General features: G+C 42.2%; 1 protein-coding gene across 1 annotated transcript in view; it reads left to right on the plus strand.

Annotated features, from left to right (window-relative positions):
* The window catches only part of LOC146669036 (receptor-type tyrosine-protein phosphatase gamma-like), a 368084-nt gene that overhangs the window by 104895 nt on the left and 238725 nt on the right, over positions 1–24464 (plus strand). Inside the window, exon 2 of the mRNA XM_085405467.1 lies at positions 14987–15097. Coding sequence (XP_085261593.1) covers positions 14987–15097 — 111 coding nt within the window. The remainder of the gene's footprint in view (positions 1–14986; positions 15098–24464) is intronic.

A 24464-nucleotide genomic window follows, 5' to 3' on the forward strand; every position in this document is an offset into this window, starting at 1 on the left:
TCGTGCGAACTGTGTATAGAGAGCGACAGCACTGATCTGTGAGTGATGATAATTTGTGCACCAATTCCTCTGACATCGTCTTATTAATCGTTAGCTTACTATGCAAACATGACAAGTGAAATCTCCCGCAGCTTAAACATGTGAGAGGTTGATCGCGCAGAGAATCGCTGAGCTTATGTGAGTGCGTGTGTAAAAGCAGCAGTATATATATTTTAGTTCTGCTGAGCCAAATAAGACAGGTCAGGGTGAAGAAGTGACAGCCAAAGAAAAGCTTACCACAAAACGGAGAAGTTATGACAAATCAGACTATAAGGCAAAAAGAAAGTGCAGCTTTATGGTTTCATGGACAAAAGAATTTCTGTGGCTGCAATATAACGAGCTAAATAACCAGGGCTGCACATAAGTGGTCCGCAGGTGCGCATTCGCTGTCAAAATAAAAAACACGCACAAGGGTTAGGGTTAAATTTAAAAACTGTACTTTTGAGTTAAAATATATATTTATAATTTTAATAAATGACAAATTAAAAAGGCATGAACATTTTTTTTTGTATCGAAAAAATAGCGAACCGTGACACCAAAGTATCGAACCGAACCGTGAATTTTGTGTATCGTTGCACCCCTAGTAAACCGCTCTAGAGTAATATTACTTTTACCTTAAGTCTGTAGCCCTGCCATTGTTTTCACACCAGCCAAGCTCTTTTGAAGTTGTTACTCCTGAGTTCAGCCTCAATCTTATTTCTATACCTCATCTTGGCGATCTTTATTGCAGCCCTCACCTCCTTCCTCAATATTCTCATAGTGGGAACGTCTCCCTCGTTAAAAGCAATTTTCCCTTTAAGAATCAGATCCTTAATATCTATAGACAGCCACAGTTTGTTATTGGGGAAAGTCTTAAATTCTCTGACTGGAACCACCGAGTCTTTGCAAAAAGAGATGTAGCTACACACCACATCAGTGAGTTCATCCAAATCAGAAGTGCTCTCTTGAAACACGGACCAGTCAGTGCAATCAAAACACCCCTGAAAGGCAACACAACGGTCTTCTGTCCAGACATTAGTCTGATTCACACAGGCCTTCTCCCTCCTAATCACAGATCTGTAGGCAGGGAGGAGGTGAACAACATTGTGATCTGAAGAACCTAGCGCAGGTCCGGCCACAGACTTGTATGCCCCCTTAATTGGTCCATAACACAAATCCAGCGTTTTATTATGCCTTGAAGGACAAATGACATATTGTAAGAAATTGTTCAGTGATTTCTTAAGATTACAATTGTTAAAATCACCAAGAGTAAAATTAGGAGCATCTGGAGAGAGTTTGCAGATTGTGGCGTCGGCAGCAACTTTAACGTCTGCTTTAGGATGAATGTAAACAACAGTGACAAAAATTTGAGGGAATTCCCTCGGTAAGTAAAAGGCCTGACAGATACTGAAAGGAGCTCGATGTCGGGAAGACACAACCGCTCCCGCACAGTAAAATTATTACACCAGCCCTGGTTGATATACAAACATACCCCTCCTCCGTGAGATTTGCGTGTTACTCCAGTTCTAATCCAATCTGACAGGGGTCCCAAAGCCGCTGATTCGCAGTGAAGTGTCACTGTCCATATCGGTCAGCAACGTCTCAGTAAGCGCCATCAGGCAAGCCTCCCTGCATTCCCGTAGATCAGGGGTCCCCAATCCCAGTCCACGAGGGCCGGTGTCCCTGGGGTTTTAGATCTCACCCTGGGTCAACACACCTGAATCACATGATTAGTTTATTACCAGGCCTCTGGAGAACTTCAAGACATGTTGAGAAGGTAATTTATCCATTTAAATCAGCTGTGATGGATCAAGGACACATCTAAAACCTGCAGGGACACCGGCCCTCGTGGACTGGGATTGGGGACCCCTGCCGTAGATGAAGCATGTTCCCTTGTAATTCATCCGTTTTGTTCCTAAGAAATTGGATGTTGAAGGCAGAGGAACACGATTCTTCCTCCGAAGTTTCCTTACAAGCACAGGTGCCCCCCAGGGATGTGTGCTCAGCCCCCTGCTGTACACCCTGTTCACCCACGACTGTACAGCAACACACAGCTACAACACCATCATCAAATTTGCAGACGACACCCCCATCATCGGCTGCATTTCTAATGGAGATGAGACGGCATGCAGGGCAGAGGTGAAGGTCCTGACATCACTGTGCCGCGACAACAACCTGGTGCTTAATGTCAGAAAAACCAAGGAGCTCATCGTGGATTACAGGAGACTGCAGAGAGGAGGCCACACCTCCATCCACATCGAAGGAGCAGAGGTGGAGAGAGTCAGCTGCTTCAGATTCCTGGGTATCAGCGAGGATCTGAGCTGGTCACACCATGTTGGTGTCATGACAAAAGCAGCAAGACAGCGGCTCTTCTTCCTGCAGTGCCTGAGAAGATTCGGCATGAACTCCAGAATACTTACAAACTTCTATCAATGCACCATTGAAAGTATTCTGACTGGCTGCATCACCACTCAGTACGGCAGCTGTAATGCTCTGGCAGAGGGTGGTGAGATCAGCGCAGCGCATCACCAGGACTCAACTGGCAGCCATGCAGGATCTCTACAGACAGCGCTGCATGAGGTAGCGGATCCTCTCTGATCCCGGCCACACACTTTTCACACTCCTGCCGTCTGGCAGGCGGTTCAGTAGCATCCAGACCTGCACTACCAGACACAGGGACAGTTTTTCCCACAAGCCATCACGCTTTTGAATTCCATACACACCACTACAATTACAGGACTCTGCACACTGTCACTTCAACAAATGCAACTTAAATGCTCATTGCACAACTTTGTACAACCTGCAGATACTCTTGCACAAACTTATAAATACCAACTTGTCTTAAATGTAAATACCAACTAAATTCTCTAATATTTTTTCCTCTCCTTTTTATTGTTGTTATTATTATTATTATTATTTTATTACTACCACTGCTCCTTTCTGTTATTTTCTTCTCAATATAACTGCACACTCTCTATATGCTCATGTAAAGCTGAGGAGCACGAGCCAAAGAATTTCATCATGGATAAATGTGGCTACACTGTTTACTGTACATGACAATAAAACTTGAAACTGAAACACGCTGATGCACGCCGCCTTTCCTTCCGTGTTTTCTCAAGCCCCGGGGCTTTCCAAAATTAGTCAAAAGACTGTTGCATATAATAAAATTTTTGCGTAATGCAATGTGCATAAAGTTTCAAAAAGAGACTTTTCCAATTTGATTCAATTTTATTTATATAGCGCCAAATCACAACAAAAGTCGCCTCAAGGCGACCATTTTATATGATGGATTTTACAGAAAAAATAGAATTGGGCTGAAAGGTCTATTGCTTTATTACATATTCAGGTTGTGTATCATGTAACTAAGTAATAAAGTAACTAATTACTTTTGAAACTAAGTAAAGTAACAGGATTACTTTTTTGGAGAAGTAATCAGCAATTAGTAACTAATTACTATTTTTAAGTAACTTGACCAACACTGGTCACCATATTACGGTAAATTGTTTCACGACTCACCAGGTGCTTGAGCTTTTTGAAAAAGCTGATGTCTGTAACAATGAAACAGACGTTTCACAGATGCCAAAGCTTTCGCACTGAGTTTAGCCAGAACGTGTACAAATTCATGCAAGAGACATTTAGAAGATTTCATTGAATCTGATCTGACGGGCCAACAAAAAAGGACTTCCTGGAATTGCCTCACTCACACATGTACAGGCAGTCTTTGAAGTTGAAGTTGCAGCCCAACTCTGCCCATTCCCTGTGATGGCAGGTCTGTCCGTATACTTCTCAAGGTTCACCTTATTGTTAGCAGCATCTCTTATGTCCACACAGACACTGTGCATGAGTTTTCTGCTCAAAATCTTTGAGTATTTTCGTTTACAAATAAACAACATTGCATTCTCCTTTATAAATGTGGTCTTCATGCAGTCTTTTCGATCCAAGTGAAAACTCAGTGGAATTCTAATAAAGCCTTGTCCTTATCATGAACAAACATTGCACTTTTGACAACACAGACCTTATAGTTATAATGTTTAAAGGTCTCTGTTTAAAAGTCCTTCTGTTCTCACACTGACAGGTCTGGTTTCTTTTAGCTCCCTTCTTTATAATGCTTATAAGTTAGAATGTACTGCGAAAAGCCTGCAGATGAAACTGCCGTCAGTGCCTATTCACTTTGTTTTACCAGAGCGTATTCTCTCTCCTTGGGGAAGCGAATCAGTAAAGGTATGTAATGGTAATATTAGTATAAGCTCTGTCTGCAGAACATTGCAGTATTTGTGATACTCTTAACAACCCCACAGCTCTCCTCCCTCCATCTCTTCTTGTCCTCTGTCCATCTTTCATCCACTGCCACTGACTGGTTGTCATGCAGTGGATTGTCAGTGACCAAGGAACTATTTCTAGGAGAAAAATGTAATTTTATTGTTGGTGCTTAAGTCCAGTCTTATTTATATACACTCAGTATTTCTCTTGTTCCCAGCTGTGGCTATCTTTAAACTAGTCTCTCTAAATTTAGCCTGCAGTTTTAGATCCCTTCCCAGGCTCCATTTAAGACTTTTAATGCCCACACACATCTTGTATGTGTCATATGCTGTGGGAGTGTCTGGTCGGGCGTGGTCCAGGTTCCTGTCATTCGTCCCTGGGGGTGGAGTTGGCCAGCTCATCACCTGTTGTCAATCTCCGGGGCTCCACCTAGAGGGTTTTTAAGCCGGCACGGCCTGCCACTCCTCGCCAGTTCGTCCTGCTACCATCTGTGATTCACCACCCGTCGCACTCATCAGTAGTGCTGGTTTGGTCTCCATTCTGTTCTTCCGTCTGCTCTGAACCCGAGGATTATATACTCCACTTCTCCTCAGCCTGCCCTTCAGTCCGTATTCTCCACCTCCTTGGAATCTGGACCGGACTCTCCACACTCTTGACCCTCTCTGGAATACTCCCACGGCAGCCCTTTTCCCACCTAATAACTAGGGTCTCCAAGTAAGCCCAAGACTATCCACTGGCACTCCGTACCTCTGTCCCTTACTCGTTTTTTTTCCATTCAGTAACATCTCTCTCCTGTGTTTACAGAAGTTCCCGTTAGAGTTCTCCCCGTGCTCTACGCCGGTCTCTCCGCCCACGGATTTCCCTTAGTTTCTGCGTATGGTTTCTGTTAAACCCAGTTCTGTTCACGTTTTGTTCTTTTCAATAAATTATACACAGTTCGAAGCAAATTGAGTCTGCTCTTGAGTCCACCGCATTCTCGCCCGTGACAGTATGAGGTGAGCTCAATGAGTCACATGATAGGCTGAGGCAAGATCTCACAATCATTTCACATGAAAACCAGTCCTTCTTCACCCCTTGGCAAATGTAGAGAGGTACATGATTAATAGTGGGTCAAAGATCCTCTTAAGGGACAACTCCCACTAGGAATTAAATACCTGAGACTCTCCACCATTTGGTTTTAGAATTGAAGACGCCAATCAATCTTTTAAGTGCTCGGGGGGGGGGGGGGGGTACTCTTCACAGCGCCGCACTTTTCTTTCTATTTTTCAACAATTAATGCTACACCCTGCTTCTTTACTTAACTAGTCTACAGCAGTACTGCTTTGCATCGACTATGGTAAAGACTGGACGACATAGGCCTAAAAAAGACATAGCACAGTGCCAGAAAGCCGCCTTAGCCAAAAACTCTGCGAGCATTGACGCCATATTAGCTGCTATCGCTAGCCTTAAAACATCAATGGAGAGCCCCCATGACATAATTGAATCAACTCTGTCTAAGCTCCAGACAGATATTCGGTCATCCGAACAGCATCTAGATGTTATCGATTAAGTCGCTTACTACAATGGACTGCTGTGTTTGTCTGCTCGAACCTAAATGCAAGGAGAAAGAAGGTGCTGAGGTCAACGAGCCAGCGGACTCATCTCTGCAAGACAACTTTATTAAGCTGATAAAAGTGGAGAGAGCATACCGCACCCTTGGACCAAAACCAGTGCTGGCCAGCGACTGAGGGCAATCATAGCCAAGGTACACCATGAGAAAAATGTATGGCATTTATCTGGCACACCAACTTGCACCGTTAAACTGTGATGGAGAGAGACTGTCTATCTTTCCAGACCACACCACAGAGATCCTTGCTCAGCGGATGGCTTTCAGTGTGGTCAGGAAAAAGCTTTGCACTTCCAGAGCGATGTGCAGTCTGCGCTACTCGGCTCTCCTTTGGTTAGTTCACAACAACATCACTAAGCTTAAGTCTGCAGCTGAAGTTGAACGGTTTGCAGACTCACTGTAAACATGACCTGGTGATGTGGCTGTATTGTTTCTTTTAGCTGTTGCTACGAGGTCTGGAAACTTTTTTCTATTGTGAAGTATTGATAACATTTACATATTATCATAATTTCGGACAGATACTGCTATATTATTATAACAAGCTATTTTATATATTGGTATTTTTCTACCCAGTCATTCAACTCCTGGTTCTAATGTTTTGATCAATGGAGGCAGGTGCAGTGCTGCCGGATCTCAGCATGCTTTTTTCTCTCTTTCTTTTTGCTTTTTTTCTACTCTTCTTCCTGGCAGTCCCCTAAATGCATGCTGGGATGGGCCACAGTTGTTCTTGTTCTTTTTTCTGGGTTCAATGGGTTAAGTGTTGTTGTTGTTAATTTTGCTTTTTTCTGCAGTTATGCCAGTCCTTTCTATTATTTTTTGTCAGTATATAAGTCATATCACTCCTTATTTAGATGCAGGGTAACAGTGCTACTGGATTAGTAACATGTCCTTTGTGAGGGCATAGGCAGAGCTTAGAAATGTGGGATGTCTATGTCACATTTGAAGCATCTATCTTCTGATATAATTTTCTTACAGGAAACTCATATTCACTCTAATGAACAGAGATGTTTAACCCTCTGGGTATAATTGGCCGTTTTTGACTACTTTTGATTTTACCTCTATATTTCACCTTTAAAATATGTTTTTCTTGCCTTGTTTGGTATCATTATTTTCAGCACAACCTCAAATATCTGAAATTTGAGTTATTTTTCCATTTTGGTATACTGTATTAGCACAGCTGATCTAAATTCAGACAAAAAATCCAAAATCAGAGTAGAAAAAAGTTATTTTTTACTGTAAAATCCACAAACATGTTTAACGAATGATTTTCATAACTTGAAATGCAAATACAACAAAGTTATATGGTACTATTTACCTAAGGCCTCAGGCGTTTTTTATATAACCATTTAAATCTATTTACAGAACAATCAGGTGTGCTGCATCAAATAAGAAGGCACACAAATTATTTGTGCCAGTCCAAAAAATGTAGTTTGTGTTCAGTATAAGAAAGAGGAGAATACCACAGGCCTAAACCCTGCAGGTCTGACAGCAGGAGGTGCATCAGTCCAGTTTTCCATGTGGGAACAGCGTTTACACTAATCTGCCTTTGACGGCTTTTGTTTGGAGAAAATGTGAAATTCAGCAGTATAACTGACACACAATACAAGACAATAACTACACAACAAACTATGAAAACTCGCTCTCTCTCTGTCTTTCGCTTGCCAGCTTTCCGTTGCAGGTGTCACTCCTAAAAACTTCCCCTTCTCCCTTAACAACCAAGTGCCACATGTTGCCTTATCATTTTTTTCCCCTGTCCCGTTTGGCTCTTTTGCCATCAGAATTATTGTCTAAAGGCAAAGAAAGATGCCCAACGGATTTACTTTACCAAATTGACCATCCCAGCCTTGCCATAATGGTCCACTTGATTCACCTTTTATTGTTTATTTTATTTTCACTTACTGAATACGGGACAGACTTGACTGGGGGAAAGAAGGGGAGAAAGAAAGAGGGAAAGAGAAACAGCTGAGAAGAGGGACGGGGGAGAAGGTCAAAAAACAAAAACCAACAGAACGGGCAGAAAAAAAATGCATATATCAATCACCTGGATCACCTGCTGAGAAAGAAAAAAGAAAACAAGCAGAAGAAAACGAGAGTAATAGAATAAACAACATCACAATGATATATGGGAATATGACAGTAAATACTAAATATTAAACATTATTGTGCAGCACATAAGATCAACAGAACACAGTGTGCTTTGAGGTAGGAGCCAAAAAGGGTGTAGTTTGTGGGTGCGATCACCCATGTGTACACCTGTGAGCATGGACGCGCTTGTTTTTAAAAGGTTCCTTCGTGTAATGATCTGCTAGAGGGTGTGGGGGGGCCACAGCCCCGCCCTCCAGGGCATGAAGCAGGTATGGAGGAGATCAAGACTCCAGACATCCAGAGGCCCCCAGAACACAAGAGACCAAGGAAGACCAACAGAGGGGCAGCCGCGCCACTGTCCCGGAAAGAGCTGAGGAGAGTCCCAGATGAGGGCTCACTCAGCAGCTGTGGAGTAGAAGCCAGGGGGAGTTGCAGTGACTCGCCCGTGAGCTCCGCCGGCAGCCAGCTGTGCCTGAGTGACCGAGCCCCAGGCCGAGAGGCCGGGGGCACCCCACCTCCGAAGTGGCCCGAGCGAGCCCCAGGCTCCAGGCCCCGATAAGCAACCACCAAGGAGTGAGCCGGTGGGTACCTGGACGCTAGGGCTGGGCGATATGACCCAAAATTCATATCTCGATATTTTTTAGCTGAATGGCGATATAAGATATATAGCTCGATATTTTTTTTAAAGCCATAAAGTAAGAACAAAAAGAGAGTCCGCAGCAGCAGGGAGGCCCCACACTCCAGACCCCAGTGGGACGGCCAAATCCTCCTCCTAGCCCCCCCGCTCCAGCAGGCCGCAGAGAACGGGGGTGAGAGAAGACTCCAAACCTCCCTCCACCCGCTCATTGTAGTGTTGATGCATGTGTGTTCTAAGGTGCATTTAAAACCCAGGAGGGCATGGAGCTACCTGCCAGAGAGCAGCAGGTAAGCCTCCTGATAGCCCTCAATGTCTACATGTATTTAAAATTGAGAGGTGGGCAACGACGCCAGGGGTGAGGTGTACACCCTCATGGTCTATTGGAGTCCGTGTAGCGTGCCCACCCCCAAGATCCTATATGTATGTGTTATGAGAGTGTGAGTAATGTGAATGTCTAAGTTGTGGGATAAAATTGAGGCAGAGGCAGCCAGAAGGGGACAGAGGGGAGGATGCCTCCCCTGCACCCTAGTGACACATCTTTACCCCAAGGCCCTGCATGGGTGGTTGTGGTGGAGCGGCAAGAGGGAGGCAGCTGGAGATGGGGAGGGAAGGAAGGGAGGGGCGAGTGACCCCTCCCTGGGGCCAGCTCCCCCGCTGACCCCACTAAGCACCCCAGGACTGGACCCCCATACACCCACCCGCCCACAACCCCGGCAACATACCAACCAGGACCCAAGCCCCCGAGGCCCAGCCAGGGCCCCAGCCCAGAGACGGAGCGCCCCCAGAACCTCCCGGACCCAACCAGGGGCATCCACGCTACCAGGTCAGTAACCCACATCCGTCAGCACAGGCCCTCCCCTAGCTCCGCTGCACGCAGCCACGAGGAAACCGTCACCTAAGGGCCAACAGAGCCCTTAATAGGCAATGACCGCAACCCCGGGTTGAGCCCTCCAAGGAAGATGCTCCTGGGGAATCCCCCGACGCCCTGAGCCTGTCCCTACCCCCACACCAATCACAACAGTGAAGGCGGGACCAAACTGACCCCCCCCCCCCCCCCCCCCACCCCCACTAGGTGATTTTGCTGATCAAAGGAGCCCAGAGCAATTGATCTGATGTGGTGGCAGAGGCTGTATCAAGACTAATGTAATCTAATAGATAATTTCTATATTGATTATAATTAAGATTATTTTGAAATTTTACTATGGATTTAATTTGTTGATATTCTAAAAATCTTTTCTTGTTGATCCCATATTGTGCAACTAGTCTGTCAAGTGAAATAAATTCTGTTCCTTCTAATATATGTTCTAAATATTTGATTCCTTTACCACTCCAATCTGAAAAGTTTATCATATTATTGTTTTGTAATATGGCAGGGTTGTTCCAGATAGGTGTACATTTGCATGGGGTTCAATTAAAACTGCAAAAAGTGAAGGGGAGAGTGGGCATCCCTGCCTGGTGCCCTCAGGAGACAGAAGCTGGAGGATGTCTGGTCATTTGTTCTGACACAAGCTGTTGGGGAATTATATAATATTTTTAACCAGTTTATGAAAGAGGATCCAAAACCAAATTTGTGTAAAGTTGCAAATAGAAATTTCCAGTTAACTCTGTCGAATGCTTTTTCTGCGTCTAAAGAGAATATTGTAGTTTCTAGGTTTTTATTGTATGAGTAGTCTATCAAATTAAGTAATCTACGTGTATTTGTTGATGAGTGCCTACCTTTTATGAAACCAGTTTGGTCAGGATGAATTAAGAGGGGGGTTATTTTCTCCAGTCTCTTTGAGAGAGCTTTGCAGATTATTTTAAGGTCTACATTTATAAGGGATATTGGACGATAGCTTGAGGGATATACAGGGTCTTTGCCTGGTTTTAGCAGGAGATTAATGTTTGCAGAATTCATATTTGATGGAAGTCTGCCCTTTTCTTTGATTTCCAACAACGTTCTGTAGAAAACTGGTGCTAGAATCGACCAGAATTCTTTGTAGAATTCTGCAGGAAAGCCGTCTGGACCTGGAGCCTTATTATTGGGCATACTTATCAGAGCTTCCTGGAGTTCACCTGGTGTCAGTGGTGAATCCAGTGCCATTGCTTGAGTGTCCAATAATTTTTGGAAGAGTTATGTTGTCTAAAAACTGATCAATTTCTTTTTTAGATGGGTTTATTTGTGGTGAATACAACGTTTTATAGAAATCCCTGAAAATGTTGTTTATTTGTATCGGTTCATATATTGTGTTCCCAGATGAATCTTGAACAGCACATATATTTGTTTTTTCTTTATTTATTTTTAGCTGGTTTGCTAGAAATTGACCGGATTTATTACCATGTTCATAATTTTGTAGGCGTAGTCTTTGTACTAAGAATTTTGTTTTTTTTAATCAATTATCTCATTTAATTCTAGTTTTGTTTTGCGTATTTTGTTCAATGTTTCCTGATCTTGGTGGGACGCGTAGGCTTCTTCTAGTGATTTGATGGTTTTTTTCTAATTCCTGAATATTTTTGTTTTCTTCTTTCTTTTTGTGTGATGAGAAAGAAATTATTTTACCTCTCATCACAGTGTCATTATAGTCTAAATATGAAGTCCACTCTTTTTTAAAATATTTAATAAAGTCTTCATCTTTAAGTAGTGATATATTAAATCTCCAGTTTTTTCTTGGCGTAGTATTATTCTTGTGCATTAGTGTTAAAGATATAGGACCATGATCGCTGACAGCTATAGGGTGAATCTCAGTGTCTGAAATGTCGCTCAGCAGTGAGCTGCCGACCAAAAAATAATCCAGACGAGAGTAGGAGTGATGGACATGTGAGAAAAAAGTATATTCCTTACTGGTGGGGTGAAGGGAGCGCCATGCATCGCAAAGACTAAAGTCGCTCATATACTGTTTGATTATATTTGTGGACTGCCAATTACGCTGAGTTCCCGCTGTATTGAGCCTATCCATGTCTTCATTTAGTCCAAGGTTGAGGTCGCCTCCAAGAACAAGTGTGCCATCTAAGTGTTCAGAGAGTGCACTGAAAAAACCGTGAAAGAATGAGGGATCATCAACATTTGGACCATATACACTTGCAATACATAGCTTTTTATCAAGTATAGATAGTTTAATGATTAAGAATCTGCCCTCTGGATCTATAACTGTATCGAGTACTGTGAAATTAATATTTTTATGTATTAAAATTGCTACTCCCCTTTGTCTAGAATTATAACAAGCTGAGAACACATTAGGAAACTCAGATGTTTTAAGTTCATTGGAACCTCTACGAGGTCTGTGGGTCTCTTGTAAAAGGACAACATCTGCCTGTAGTTTTTTGAGTTGGTTAAATATTTTTAACCTCTTTTCTCTGGAGCCAGCTCCATTTACATTCCATGTAACAAACCTTAGTGCACCCATAGATGTCTGTGTATAACTAGGGATGTATGCTGTGTGCGTCGCTTAGACAGGTGGAGAGAATACGTCACTTTTTCATAAATAAAGAGAAGGAGAGAGAGAAAGAATGCGTGGCGAGATGCTCCCTGAGTCTGACTATGTGTGTGCATAGTTACTAATATGAGTAGGCTTGGCTTAAGTGTGTGTATCCTATATGAATGTGTGCACTGTCTGACTGATGTAAATGTGCTGCCGTTGAGCGCATGACTGTGCGTGATCGTGCTGTGCGTATGTGTGGAAATAAAGGATGTTGTTTGTGGATGAGTGTGGAAGCAGGTGATCGAAGCAGTGAAAGAAATAAAGAAAGAAACCAAGGACAAGAGTGAGCAGCATAAAAACAAGAGGGGGAAAAGAGGAAAGAAAAACGAGAAGGAAAAAAACCCGGAAACATTCCAATTAAATCACTGACGGAGAGTGACGGTGTTAATTCTGCTATGAAATCACACTTTAAGATGCGATTTGATACTGGTAAGTTAAACAGATGTTAATGTTAAGTTAATGCAAGTTAGTGTGAGTGGATAGTTAAAGGGTGTAGCTGATTCTTATCTGGTTAAGAAGGTAGGAGGTTAATACAGCCACGGAGTGATGCCGGGGTCGCGGTAAAGCTGTCCATCCATGTAGAGCCGGTCCACAGCATGGGAGCCCTTCTGGATGAAGCCGCGTCGGATTGGGAAGAGGACCCTGCGTCGTTCCAGGATCTCTTTTGGGAACTGGTCGTTCACGCTGAAGTCCGTTCCTTTTAATTCTCTGCCACGGCTTTTCACCTGCTCCTTTTGTTTGAAGTGGCCGAATTTGGCCACAATAGGACGTGGTCTCCTGGTCACAGCCCGCATGGGGCCGATGCGATGCAGTCTATCAAAGGCTTCTGGAATACCAGAAAATACCAGATTGTCACGCATGCTACGAGCTTGTAGATCAATAACTGTTTCTTTTATTTTTTTATTTTCTCTATTGAGCTGGGTAACATTATCTGTGAGACATTTCACCGACTCCCTTAGCGTGGCATTTTCAGCAGCAAGCGTTTCCACCTGCTGCTGGCTGTACTCCAGGGATTCTCGCAAGCATTTAAATTCTCGGTGAAGAATCTCCACTAAGGACAGCCTTGCGTCGAAACTGTACAATCGTTTGTCGATTGACTCCAGTATGTCGGCAATATCTTTGACGGCTGGCGATGTTGTGCTGGGGGAATCTGCCGGGCGAAGTCTTTTCGACGACGGCGTGTCAGGTTTGGCCGGGGAAGATGCACTCTGAGCCTTCTTCATCACGAGATCCTGAAAGCACTGATCGATGTAATCTTGGAGAGCCTCTAAACTCTGCCCGTTGTTCTCCACGGTGTTGGAGATGATTTAGACAAATGTTGTTAGTTATAAGACAATTGATATTTGGTAATACTGAAGCTTAAAGGAATTTGTTCAAATGTAAACTACCATTCGCTTTAATTTTCCGCCAAAATCTCCGGCGTCTGACATCAGCTACAACATGAGTCACTTACCTTGTCCGTCACTTCCGTCACTTATCTCACTTGTAAAAAATTCTATTGTGGTTTGGCACATAGTTCAAAAAATACTGGATGATTCCATGTTTCATTATCCTGTTTTTCCCCAATCGGGGATAATGAGCTCTTTACTCCGGCACATAAGGACATGGGTTTTAAAATATGGTTGCATAAGGGCATAGTGAAAATACAAGATGTATATAAGGATCATAATCTTATGTCATTCAGCGAGTTGAGGGCAAAGTTTGATGTGCCTCAGAAACACTTCTTCAAATATCTACAACGTAGAAGCTTTATTCTGGTTCGATTGAATAATTCAATGCAACAGCCCCCATTTTCCATCCTAGAAACGCTTGTTACAAAAAATTGTTTTGGAAAAGACTGCTCACTCAGTTTTATAACATGTTGGTTGAGAAGCATAGAGACACCTCAGACAATAAGAGACAGGAGTGGATACAAGACTTACAAGAAGATACTTCATCCATCGAGTGGAGTAAAATAGAGACACACACCCAAACCATCAACACCCGATTGAGAATGATTCAATTTAACTGGATAATGGAAACATATGCCTCCCCTGCAAAACTAAATAAATTAGATCCTAATGTATTGGACATATGTTATAAGGGTACCGATCACAAGGGTCCATTGTACCACTGTTTGTGGGAGTGTGAAAAGATTCAAAACTTTTGGTGCTCAGTGTTAAAATATATTTCTCAGATCACATCTTCCCCTGTCCCATTAAGTCCTAAGGTCTGTATTTTAGGCATTTATTCAGATGAATGTAATTTAGCTCAGACGGAGAGAAAGATGGTTGACCTTTGCTTATTCCAGGCCAAACGTTGTATTGCAATATGCTGGAAGAAAGTTGGTGGCCCCTCTTTTGACCAATGGTTCAACAATGTATTATCAAGTTTAGTTCTTGAGAAACTGACCTATGCGGTTAGGAAAAGATCATCAGAATTTTTTGACATTTGGAAGATGCTTCTGGACCTGTTAAAGACTGAGGACGTTGAGGAACTGGAGAGAGAGTGAAGTAATGAAAATATGCAACTAAATTTGGGAATGTATACAGTATAGACTATCCTGTACACTTTTTTCCTTTGTATTTTATTTATTTAATTATTTTTTATTAATCATTAATCATTCAAGATCTCCCCAAATATCTTTATTTTATTATTATATATATCAAAAGAAAGGGCACACATTTAGATTTTTCAACACTATCACATGATGTGAAAACACCGATTGCTGGAATATTTCACTGCTGGCAGGGACAGTTTTAAGTTCCACAGCATAGTTTTCCTTCATTGTTGAATTTTGTTCCCTGTGTGGCTACTAGACAGTTTGTGTGGAGGGTAGCTGAGGACACAGCTGTCTTGTCATCCTCCCCAGCTGGAATCCGGATGGTGCTCCTTAAGCTGTTTATGCTCACCTGCCCGTTCCTGTGTTCTTCTCTTCCACAGCGTTGACAGGAAGCCAAGCTGAGTCAGAAGGCCCTATCCAAGGTTTGCAAAGAACTGGTGAGATACGACTTCGAAGAGCCACCCCTGAAGAGACTTACTGGGCATACTCAGGTGTGTTTCTCCGTGATCTACTTTTACTTTGAGTTTTTGGTGAGGAATGTGTGAGGCATTGTTGTCTCACCTGCAGTGGAAAATCTGGATATTTAAAAAACAAAATCAAAAAGCTGCAAAATGAAGGTAACAGTCTGTATCTTTTTTCCAACAACATCTCAAGTAGTGGTTTGGGTGTTTAGATCACTCCAAATGCTCTGAGTTACTAAATGTCCCCGGGGTTACATGTCTATAACAAGATGCTGCCATTTTATAAATGCAGGCAGTAGATGGCAATTTCTTGCTTTATGATGTAAAGTTGATGTCATAGGCAATTAGTTTCAAAACAAGAGGGACCTGATGGGACCCAGGTATTGGGTGGAAAACTTTTGTTGTTTATTATTAAATTGTTACCATTATTAGTGTGGACTGCATAGAGAAAGTGTGGTTGTTCAACGAGCACATTTAGGTGACCTGTGATATATTTTGCTAAGACTTATAAAACAATGAGTACAAGAGAAACCTGTGTTTCAATGTGAAAGCACTTCTGTGTCACTGGCATTGCAATATGTTTGACTTCCTCTTTGTGATTCCTTCCTCCTTGGCCATTCTCTGCTTCTTTGTGCTGTCGCCTGGAGCTGTGTCAGAACCCCCCTTTTTTTACTAGTGCTTCAGAGGAGAAAAAAAGTCACTTTCTCCGTCCCTTTAGACCCTTTAGTTCTTCAGAAGGGCAGCATTAATCTTTCACCATCCATGCAATGCCAGCCTCGGGCCACAAATGATCTTTTACTTTATTTCTTTCAGTGTTTTTCTGCATGTTCATTCAGGCCTAATTGGCTGCCTGTCATTCCTGTGAGAGTGCAGGAGCTTGTAGGTAAAAACAGAGCTAGTGACTGTTTCCGTTTGTGTTGCTGTTCTGCTGTCCCTCTGGACATGTTTGATTGTGGCTCTTATGTAAGATCCTGATGTAATGGTGGGCAGGATTGAAGCCACAGAGGAAAACGATCAGCTAGTGAATATTTTGTTTTTATGTCATAGCAAGGTTTTTTTTTCTTTATTCCCACTTTGGGCTTTCCGTTGGACAATATCAAATAACATTAGCAATACGGTTCTTATCACTGTATTTTAAAAAACGTTAATATTCCCCATTTTAAATCTCTAATTTTAAACTGAAGAATCAAAAAAGAATTAGTGAGTATAGAAATGCCCCATCTCACTGCCAGTATTGTTGGCAGTTGGATGTGCCATGTTTGATTTTTAGCTTATTTTCTGATAACCAGTTTTATACATAGCCCCCCATTTATGGGGTCAGCAAAAATAATAATAATAAAAAAGGTAACATACTGTTAAAAATAAGGCTTCTATTTAATATGAAGTGAGTTGGCTGATGTGGCAGCCATTCAGCCATTTATTCTCCTTTGTGGTCAATGTCTGCCTGAAGTCTAGAGCCATGGACAACAAAACCCCACCTGAAGAATATCACATTTATTTTCCTTAAGAAACTCCTGGGTTGCTTTTGGAGTTTGTGTGGATCATTATCCGTGTGCACTTTAAAGGCCATCTGATCGGTTTTACAGCATCCGGTAAACCAGTGTAAATCTGTACACTTCAGATTCACTTCTATGAGCAGTCACATAATCAATAAACACAAGTGACCCAGTTCCATTGGCAGCCATTCATTCTCCTGCTAGAACATTTATACTATGGCACCATGCCTGTGTACTCCTAAGCTCAGATAAATCAGGAGTGTTATGTGAGGAAGAGCATACATCTTGGCCAAATTATACATTTGAGTCATCAAGAATGAGATTTCCATATCGGATTGGTCAGGCCCTGGGTTAACAACAAACTCCTACAGCAGGGTGCTGACAGAAACTGTGCTACACCTGGCTAACACAAAGGAAAAGGAGAGGGTGGAGAGGGGTATTTGGAGGCAGCAAGAAAGAAAGAAAGAATCAGTGTGGAGGTCAGAGTAGAGACTTTAAATACAGAGACTAAGACTGGCAAAGGAAGTGAGTTGGCTGATGTGATGGAGTGAAGGAATGTAGATCAATTGTCTGTCCAGGTGGAAGGATAGAAAGATCATGGTAAAAATGGTAAATGGCCTGTATTTATATAGCGCTTTACTAGTCCCTAAGGACCCCAAAGCGCTTTACATATCCAGTCATCCACCCATTCACACACACATTCACACACTGGCGATAGCAAGCTACATTGTAGCCACAGCCACCCTGGGGCGCACTGACAGAGGCGAGGCTGCCGGACACTGGCGCCACCAGGCCCTCTGACCACCACCAGTAGGCAACGGGTGAAGTGTCTTGCCCAAGGACACAACGACCGAGACTGTCCAAGCCGGGGCTCGAACCGGCAACCTTCCGATTACAAGGCGAACTCCCAACTCTTGAGCCACAATCGCCCATGCATTCAAGCTGTTCTACTATGATGCAGATAGGAAGGAAAATGTAGTAAGGGAAATCTTGAAGTATGTATATACTGTTTTGGAGATGAAGAGATCATCTGACAGGATCAGGAGTTTAAAGCTGGGTGATAAAAATCTTTTTCAGTCAGATCAAGGGTTGGATGTCAGTTATGCGAAATTGTGGATGAAGTTGTAAAGCTTGGTAGAGAGTGGTGATAGGACCAGACTTTAATGGACATCTTGGATGTCATCTGCTGGAGCCAGTCAATTTTGAGGTCACTGCCCGAGTGCTCAAAGTAGTATGGAGACCACTGCTGCCTTCACCCTCCATTCTCCCTCCTCTCCAGCCCATCTCTCAGCCCTTGTTATTTCTCAAGCTTTTCTTGTTTCTTTTTCCTGATACTGGTATCACTTGGTATAGCTACATGTATCACTTATGTGCCTTATGTGACTTGTCTTAGGGGTATCTACAGTGGGGCAAAAAAGTATTTAGTCAGCCACCGATTGTGCAAGTTCCCCCACTTAAAATGATGACAGAGGTCAGTAATTTGCACCAGAGGTACACTTCAACTGTGAGAGACAGAATGTGAAAAAAAAAATCCATGAATTCACATTCATGACACTAATGCAGTGCTGTTAGCTTCTTTAGCCAGTAGCTGTGAATCATGTCAGGGCCTGGTGCTGTCCAACTTTTCATACTGGAGACTCTGTCCTGGATGTCTGCCACTGTGAGAGTTACTGGATCCTGTTCAGAAAAATTACTGTGGTAACCTTGCTGAACAGAATCAGCTAGAACTGATAGACCGCTTGCTATACTTCGTGGGCATTCCTTTCTTTGTCACACCTTTCTGTGGCTCCAATAGTGGGCTAACTTCCCTCCATGCTGCCTTTATCTTGGCCTCTAGTCTCCTGGTATAGATCAGCTGGTTGGTTTTAGTGAGGATCACAATAGGGATAGTCCATAATGCTGCAATCACATCTTCTAGTAGCCTCTCAGAAGTTACCTGTAGTCTGTAGTAGGCCACGGAGGGTCCAGGTTTCCAGTTTTCCAGTTTGTCTTCAATTTTAGGTTGGCTCAACGCCTTCATTGTACCAGTCGTTCTTGGGACTTGATACCAAATCTCAGCGGGCGAAGATAATGATATCTCACCCTTGACCTGACATCTTGGCTACCCCTCGCCATAGCATTTGTGTTGTAATAGCAGTTGCATCTTCTGGATGATGAAACACTCTAGATGTTGGATGTTTTATTTTACTTTTTGTAAATAGTCAACAGTGCAATAGACTCAATACTTGAAATGTGCAATTCACTTGTATTTTTATTTTTTATTCCTATTTATTCTATTTATCCCCTTTGTATATTTTATTTATATTTGTCTCTGTATTTATATATATGTGTGTGTGTGTGTGTGTGTGTGTATATATATATATATATATATATATATATATATATATATATATATATATATATATATATATATATATATATATATAACAATTCTGTAACTGTAACTTCGGTCGTTGCTGTGCTTTTTGGAAGTCGAATTTCCCAGAGGAACCCACCCGAGGGATTAATAAAGTTCTATCTCATCTTATCTTATCTTAAAAGAATTCGTAGGTCCCATATCCTGTTCCCACATCAATTCCTGTGTAATAGCATTCCAACAGTTCCTTATTTTTATCCCTTGTCTACTTAAACCTTTTTGATCCAGTAACCCAGTTCTAATCAGCAGCTCCTGGTTCCTCAAAACCTGACGTGAACCATGTTAAACTGGGTGACTCTGAGCCGGTATGGCTTCAGTTATATGCCTTTCACTCATGCTCTGAGGTAGGCTTGGGGAGCGTGTTGTCTTTGTTTTATTGATATTTTTTAGCAACTCTTTACTTGTCCTCCAGTTTGTGTTTCAGTGAGATGATCAAGACTTCAGGGCTTTCTGGTGCATTATATTTTGTCCAGTGGTTTCTAGCCATGTTTTGCTGCCACTGATATTTTCCAATAAAAAACCTGGACTCTTTCAGACACAGATGCTTCTGTATTAATGGTAAAAGGAGCTTGCAAAGAAAAGTGTCTGGACTTCTTTAAGTTGCTTGAAGATATTTCACCTCTCATCCGAGAAGCTTTTTCAGTTCTAAGGTCAAGACTCAGCAGTCCATCTGCATCTTAAGGATAAAGGACACTCTTTCGAGGATGTCAATGTTCACATTTTGGACAGAGAGGACAGATGGTTTGAAAGAGGAGTGAAAGAAGCCATCTATGTCCACTGTGAGCGACCATCTTTGAACAGAGGCGGGGTTTACGACACCAACTCTCTGCCATCTATAATCCAGTTTTGAGATCCCTTCCCAGACGCCTTAACACCCACTCACATCCTGGGCCATCTGACCTCAGGAATTCGCATGATAAGGTGGGGCCAGGTTTCAAAATGAACACACCCGAAACTCTGGCTGATTGTGACCCACACCCAGTTTCACACCTTGGCTCAGGCGATTAGAGGATCATCAGGGGGTCCTTTTGTCCCTCTGTGGGGGGAAACTCCCACTAGGTTTATATCTGGGACTCTCCACCATTTGACCTTAGAACTGAAGAAGCTTCTCGGATGAGAGGTGAAACGTCTTCAAGCAACTTAAAGAAGTCCAGACGCTTTTCTTTGCAAGCTCCTTTGACTACGATGACCTGGATGACTGAGAACCTTCACAGACATATTCTCTATTAATCCCGGCGCCATTGTAGATCTCTGGAGTAGGTTGTGTATGAAAACAATCAATTTATTTATAAGCACATTTGAAAACAACACAGGTTGACCAAAGTGCTGTACAAAGTAAAAAGTAAAACAAACACACACAAAGAGAACAGCACCAAACTCACAATTAAAAGCTAAAGAGTAAAGATGTGTTTACAGATGGGATTTAAAAATGTTGAGTGTTGGAAAGATCCTAATTTGAAGAGGCAGACTGCGATTGCTGCGCCTAAACTGTGGAACAAAGGCCCGGTCTCCTCTGTGTTTCAGTCTGCTTCAAGGAACAACTAGAAGCAACTTATCAGCTGACCTAACAGTCTAAACCAGTCTTAAAATCAATTCTAGAATGTAAAGAAGCCAAAACTGGGGAAATATGGTCGCATTTACGTGTCCTGTGAAGAGTCGGGCTGCAGCACTCTGAACAAGCTGAAGACATGTAGACTAGTTCCATATTAGAGGGTGGCATACTGTTCCAGATCGTTTTCCAAGAACTTTATTTGATTGTCTCAGCCGCAGATGACAGCGATAGACACATACAAAAGTGTGAATAAAGCTACAGAAAAATTGGCACTGATGGGCCTACAGAAAACATGTCCTCCACACTCTGGAAACAGTCACTACAGAGGCTTTACAAGCAGTGTAAAAATGACATCTAAAATCAGTCTGAGTTTGAAAAGGGTCCAGATTTGGGCTATAAATAGCCCTTACACGGTGGTCCTATGGATGTCACAGTAAATGTTCAGTAAACTTCACCTGAGGTTACAAACAACCCCTTCAGTGGACGAAAATCCAAAGTCCAGAAATGACATATAAAAGACAGTGGACAGTGGATTGACTTTATTCTCAAAATGATGAACTATATATTTTTTCTTAATGTGGCCAAATATTTTTTTCGGCCTGACAGTTGAACAGAGAGTTGGGCTACGGGATAGTTACCCTACAAGAGTAACGGACAAAGTGGAGGATGCTGTGGCGCTGGCTGATCAATGAAGAGAAAATTCTCTTCTCAAAATCAGTTAAAAAAACCCCAACAACTTATAATTGTCTAAAAATATTTGTTTTATGAGTAAAAAGCAATGAAAAAATTGCTCACTCGTCTTCATTACAGAGCAGACTTGGAAAGGCCTTGCTTAAATCAGAACCTGAGGGGGAACAGGAAAGAGTCAAAGAGACAGACCAAACATGAAAAACTGAAAAAGTTGTAAAATTTAAAAAAAGAAAAACACATTAAACTCCTGTACCATACCAGTTTTCTTAGTCTTGGGTTTTATACATATTAGAAAGTGTATAAATAGGTGTTTTCTTAGTGTCAGCTAAGAACAGAAGAAGCTCTCAGTGTCCTTTATATTTCAAGGGAAAGCTCAACAATCTGATGACCCCAATAAGCATGGAGATAGCAACTTTATGAATTAAGTATTCAGAGTGCTTACTGACTTGTAGGCAGTGTTTATGTTCAGTGTGTGGTAAACACTATATAAGGCAGCCTTCCTGGAGCTGCATGATGTCTGAAGCTGAGATGCCATCAGCTGAGAACTGTATGAATAAAAGCAAGTGTCCTTAAACTTGTAATAGTGTGTGTGTGTGTGTGTGTGTGTGTGTGTGTGTGTGTGTGTGTGTGTGTGTGTGTGTGTGTGTGTGTGTGTTTACTAGCTGTGGATATAAAACGTGACCTGGTTTGAATGTTAGCCTCTGATGTGGAGGATGGCAGCTTTGTAACAGCTGCATCTTACACTGGTTGCTGTTTATTGAGTACAGAGTGGTGATATCTGTTCATTCTCATATTTACAGTCAGTGATAGATTGTACTCACAACACAATTGAGACTCTGTCCTTGTTTTGCCAGATTTGTTAGGATTTCAGATCTTGTATATTTTCCTTCTCTTTTCTTTCACTCTCTCTCTTTTTAATATGATATGGTTGATTCAACAGCCTTGCAACAGACCTGGGCGTACCCTATAACAGCAGGGTTAGACTCCAGTACCCCCATGACCCTGAATTGGATAATCATGGATTGATGGACAATTAATTCAGTAAAGTTACAAATCTACAAGCGTTAAAGTAACCCTCTATGTTGATTACGAATGTTAAAACATCCGCTTAGTCACTGCAAATACCACCTTCAAATGCAGAACATTAGTTATGCATATAAACATATATGTGACATAAATGAGTTAAAATTGTTTTAATTAAGACAAAACATAAATATGATGAGCACCAAACATGTTAAAAGATAATAAATAATACAGACATGTTTATTTGTAAAAACAAAACAAACAAAGAGGAAATGACAGCAGCAAGAGCCAAAGGAAAGGTTTACAACACTGTTTCTAGATGGTGGCACTGACAAAAAGGCATCAGGTGGAGCTGGCAGAACTGAAGAAGCTAAGATCTTGTTGGGAGTGATGAAGGTGGATTAGAAATGAGTGCAACAGAGGGACAGCTAAGGACGAGAATTTAGACTGAAATGGTTTGGACATGTGCAGAGGAGGCATAGGTGCTTGAGAAAGGATGTTGAAGATGAAGGAAGAGAGAGAAGTAATGGATGTAAGTGAAGGAGGAGATGGAGAGGGCTTGTATACTGATTAAATTAACTAAGACAACTTATAATTTAAGGGTTTTTTTGTAACTTTAAAGCTGTACTACCAGGAAACTTTTCAAAACTGGAGGTATTGGCTTCGTTGTATGGAGGCAAAGTTATAGATTCACAAAAACGTGATGATGATATGATAATAACTTATACTTTATCTAGTATACATATAATATTAGAAACGAATGTATATGCATGAGCAGGGAGAATAAAACAGGGCCCAGAATAGAGCCTTGAGGTATTCCAAGAGTATTGTTTACCCAGCGTAACAGAGAATGTCCTGCTCTCTAACTCAAATAATTTCAGAGCAGAACCCTGCATGCTGACATGGCTTCAGGCTGTTTAATAGGGTTATGTTATCAACAATGCTGCACTCAGGTCTAAAACTCCTTTTCGATATTTAACTGAAACAGCGATATTGAAGTGTGTTCTGCTTTATTTTGTGTAGCATTGTTGTTTATTTTATTTTCTAAATAAACTCTGTATATTGATCACCTGATCTAAATGAATTGAACACCAAAAACCAAAAAGAAACAAACAAGATAGATAAATAGATAAGTGCTGAGCTTTGTTGCTGCTTATATTATTATAATTTTTTAAACTCCATTGCCCATCCTTCCACCCTCACTGCATTGCACTGGAAGACTGGAAGTTTCCAAAACTGATTATGGTTTATTTAGAGAAAGCTGTGTGTAATCTGGGACCATTGGTCATTACTATGCCTTGATAATATCCAGCCACCGCACACAGTGATACACTCAAGGGACTGCATGTGAGTGTGTGCACTGTATTTTTATCTCATGGCTTACACTGCAATGCTGCATGTGTGCAGGTTTGTCTGAGAAAATCTAGCACTGGTGTGAGCATTTATGTTAAGCACAGTGGTGCGCAGATTAACACTGTTCCCTCACAGCAAGAAGGTCCTGAGTTCGATTCCACCACTTGGCCGTGGTCTTTCTGTGTGGAGTGTTTGCGTGGGTTCTCTCTAGATACTCTGGCTTCCTCTCACAGTCCAAAGACATGTGGTTAGGTTAATTAGTGACTCTATATGGTCTGTAGGGGTGAGTTTGGATGGCTGTCTGTCTCTATGTGTTAGCCTTGCAGCAGACTGGTGACCTGTCCAGGCTGGGGTGGCTGTAGCTCAGGTGGCAGAGCAGGTCAGCCACTAATCAGAAGGTCGGTGGTTCGATCCCAGGCTGCATCCTGGCTGCATGACAAATATCCTTGGGCAAGATACTAACCCCGTGTTTGGTGGTCAGAGGGCCCGGTGGCGCCTGTGTCCAGCAGCCTCGCCTCTGTCAGTGCGCCCCAGGGCAGCTGTGGCTACAATGTAGCTTGCTATCGCCAGTGTGTGAATGTGTGTGTGAATGGGTGGATGACTGAATGTAGTGTAAAGCGCTTTGGGGTCCTATGGACTAGAAAAGCGCTATACAAATGCAGGCCATTTACCCTGTTTCTCACCCTATGATAGGCTCCAGCCCCACCCTGACAAGGATAAGTTGGGGGGATGGATGGATGGATGCTTATGGTCATTTCTCACTCTTTGACAAACAGTAAGCAGGGCTACAGTCCTGTCCCATCCATCTATTTGTGTGTTTTTGTGTAGAAGTGTACATATGAATGTGTGAGATGACAGGATTCCCTG

This window comes from Rhamphochromis longiceps, linkage group LG5 (genome assembly GCF_057381845.1).
Source record: "Rhamphochromis longiceps isolate RC_006_pf linkage group LG5, R_longiceps_female_GT1.1, whole genome shotgun sequence".
NCBI lineage: Eukaryota > Metazoa > Chordata > Actinopteri > Cichliformes > Cichlidae > Rhamphochromis > Rhamphochromis longiceps.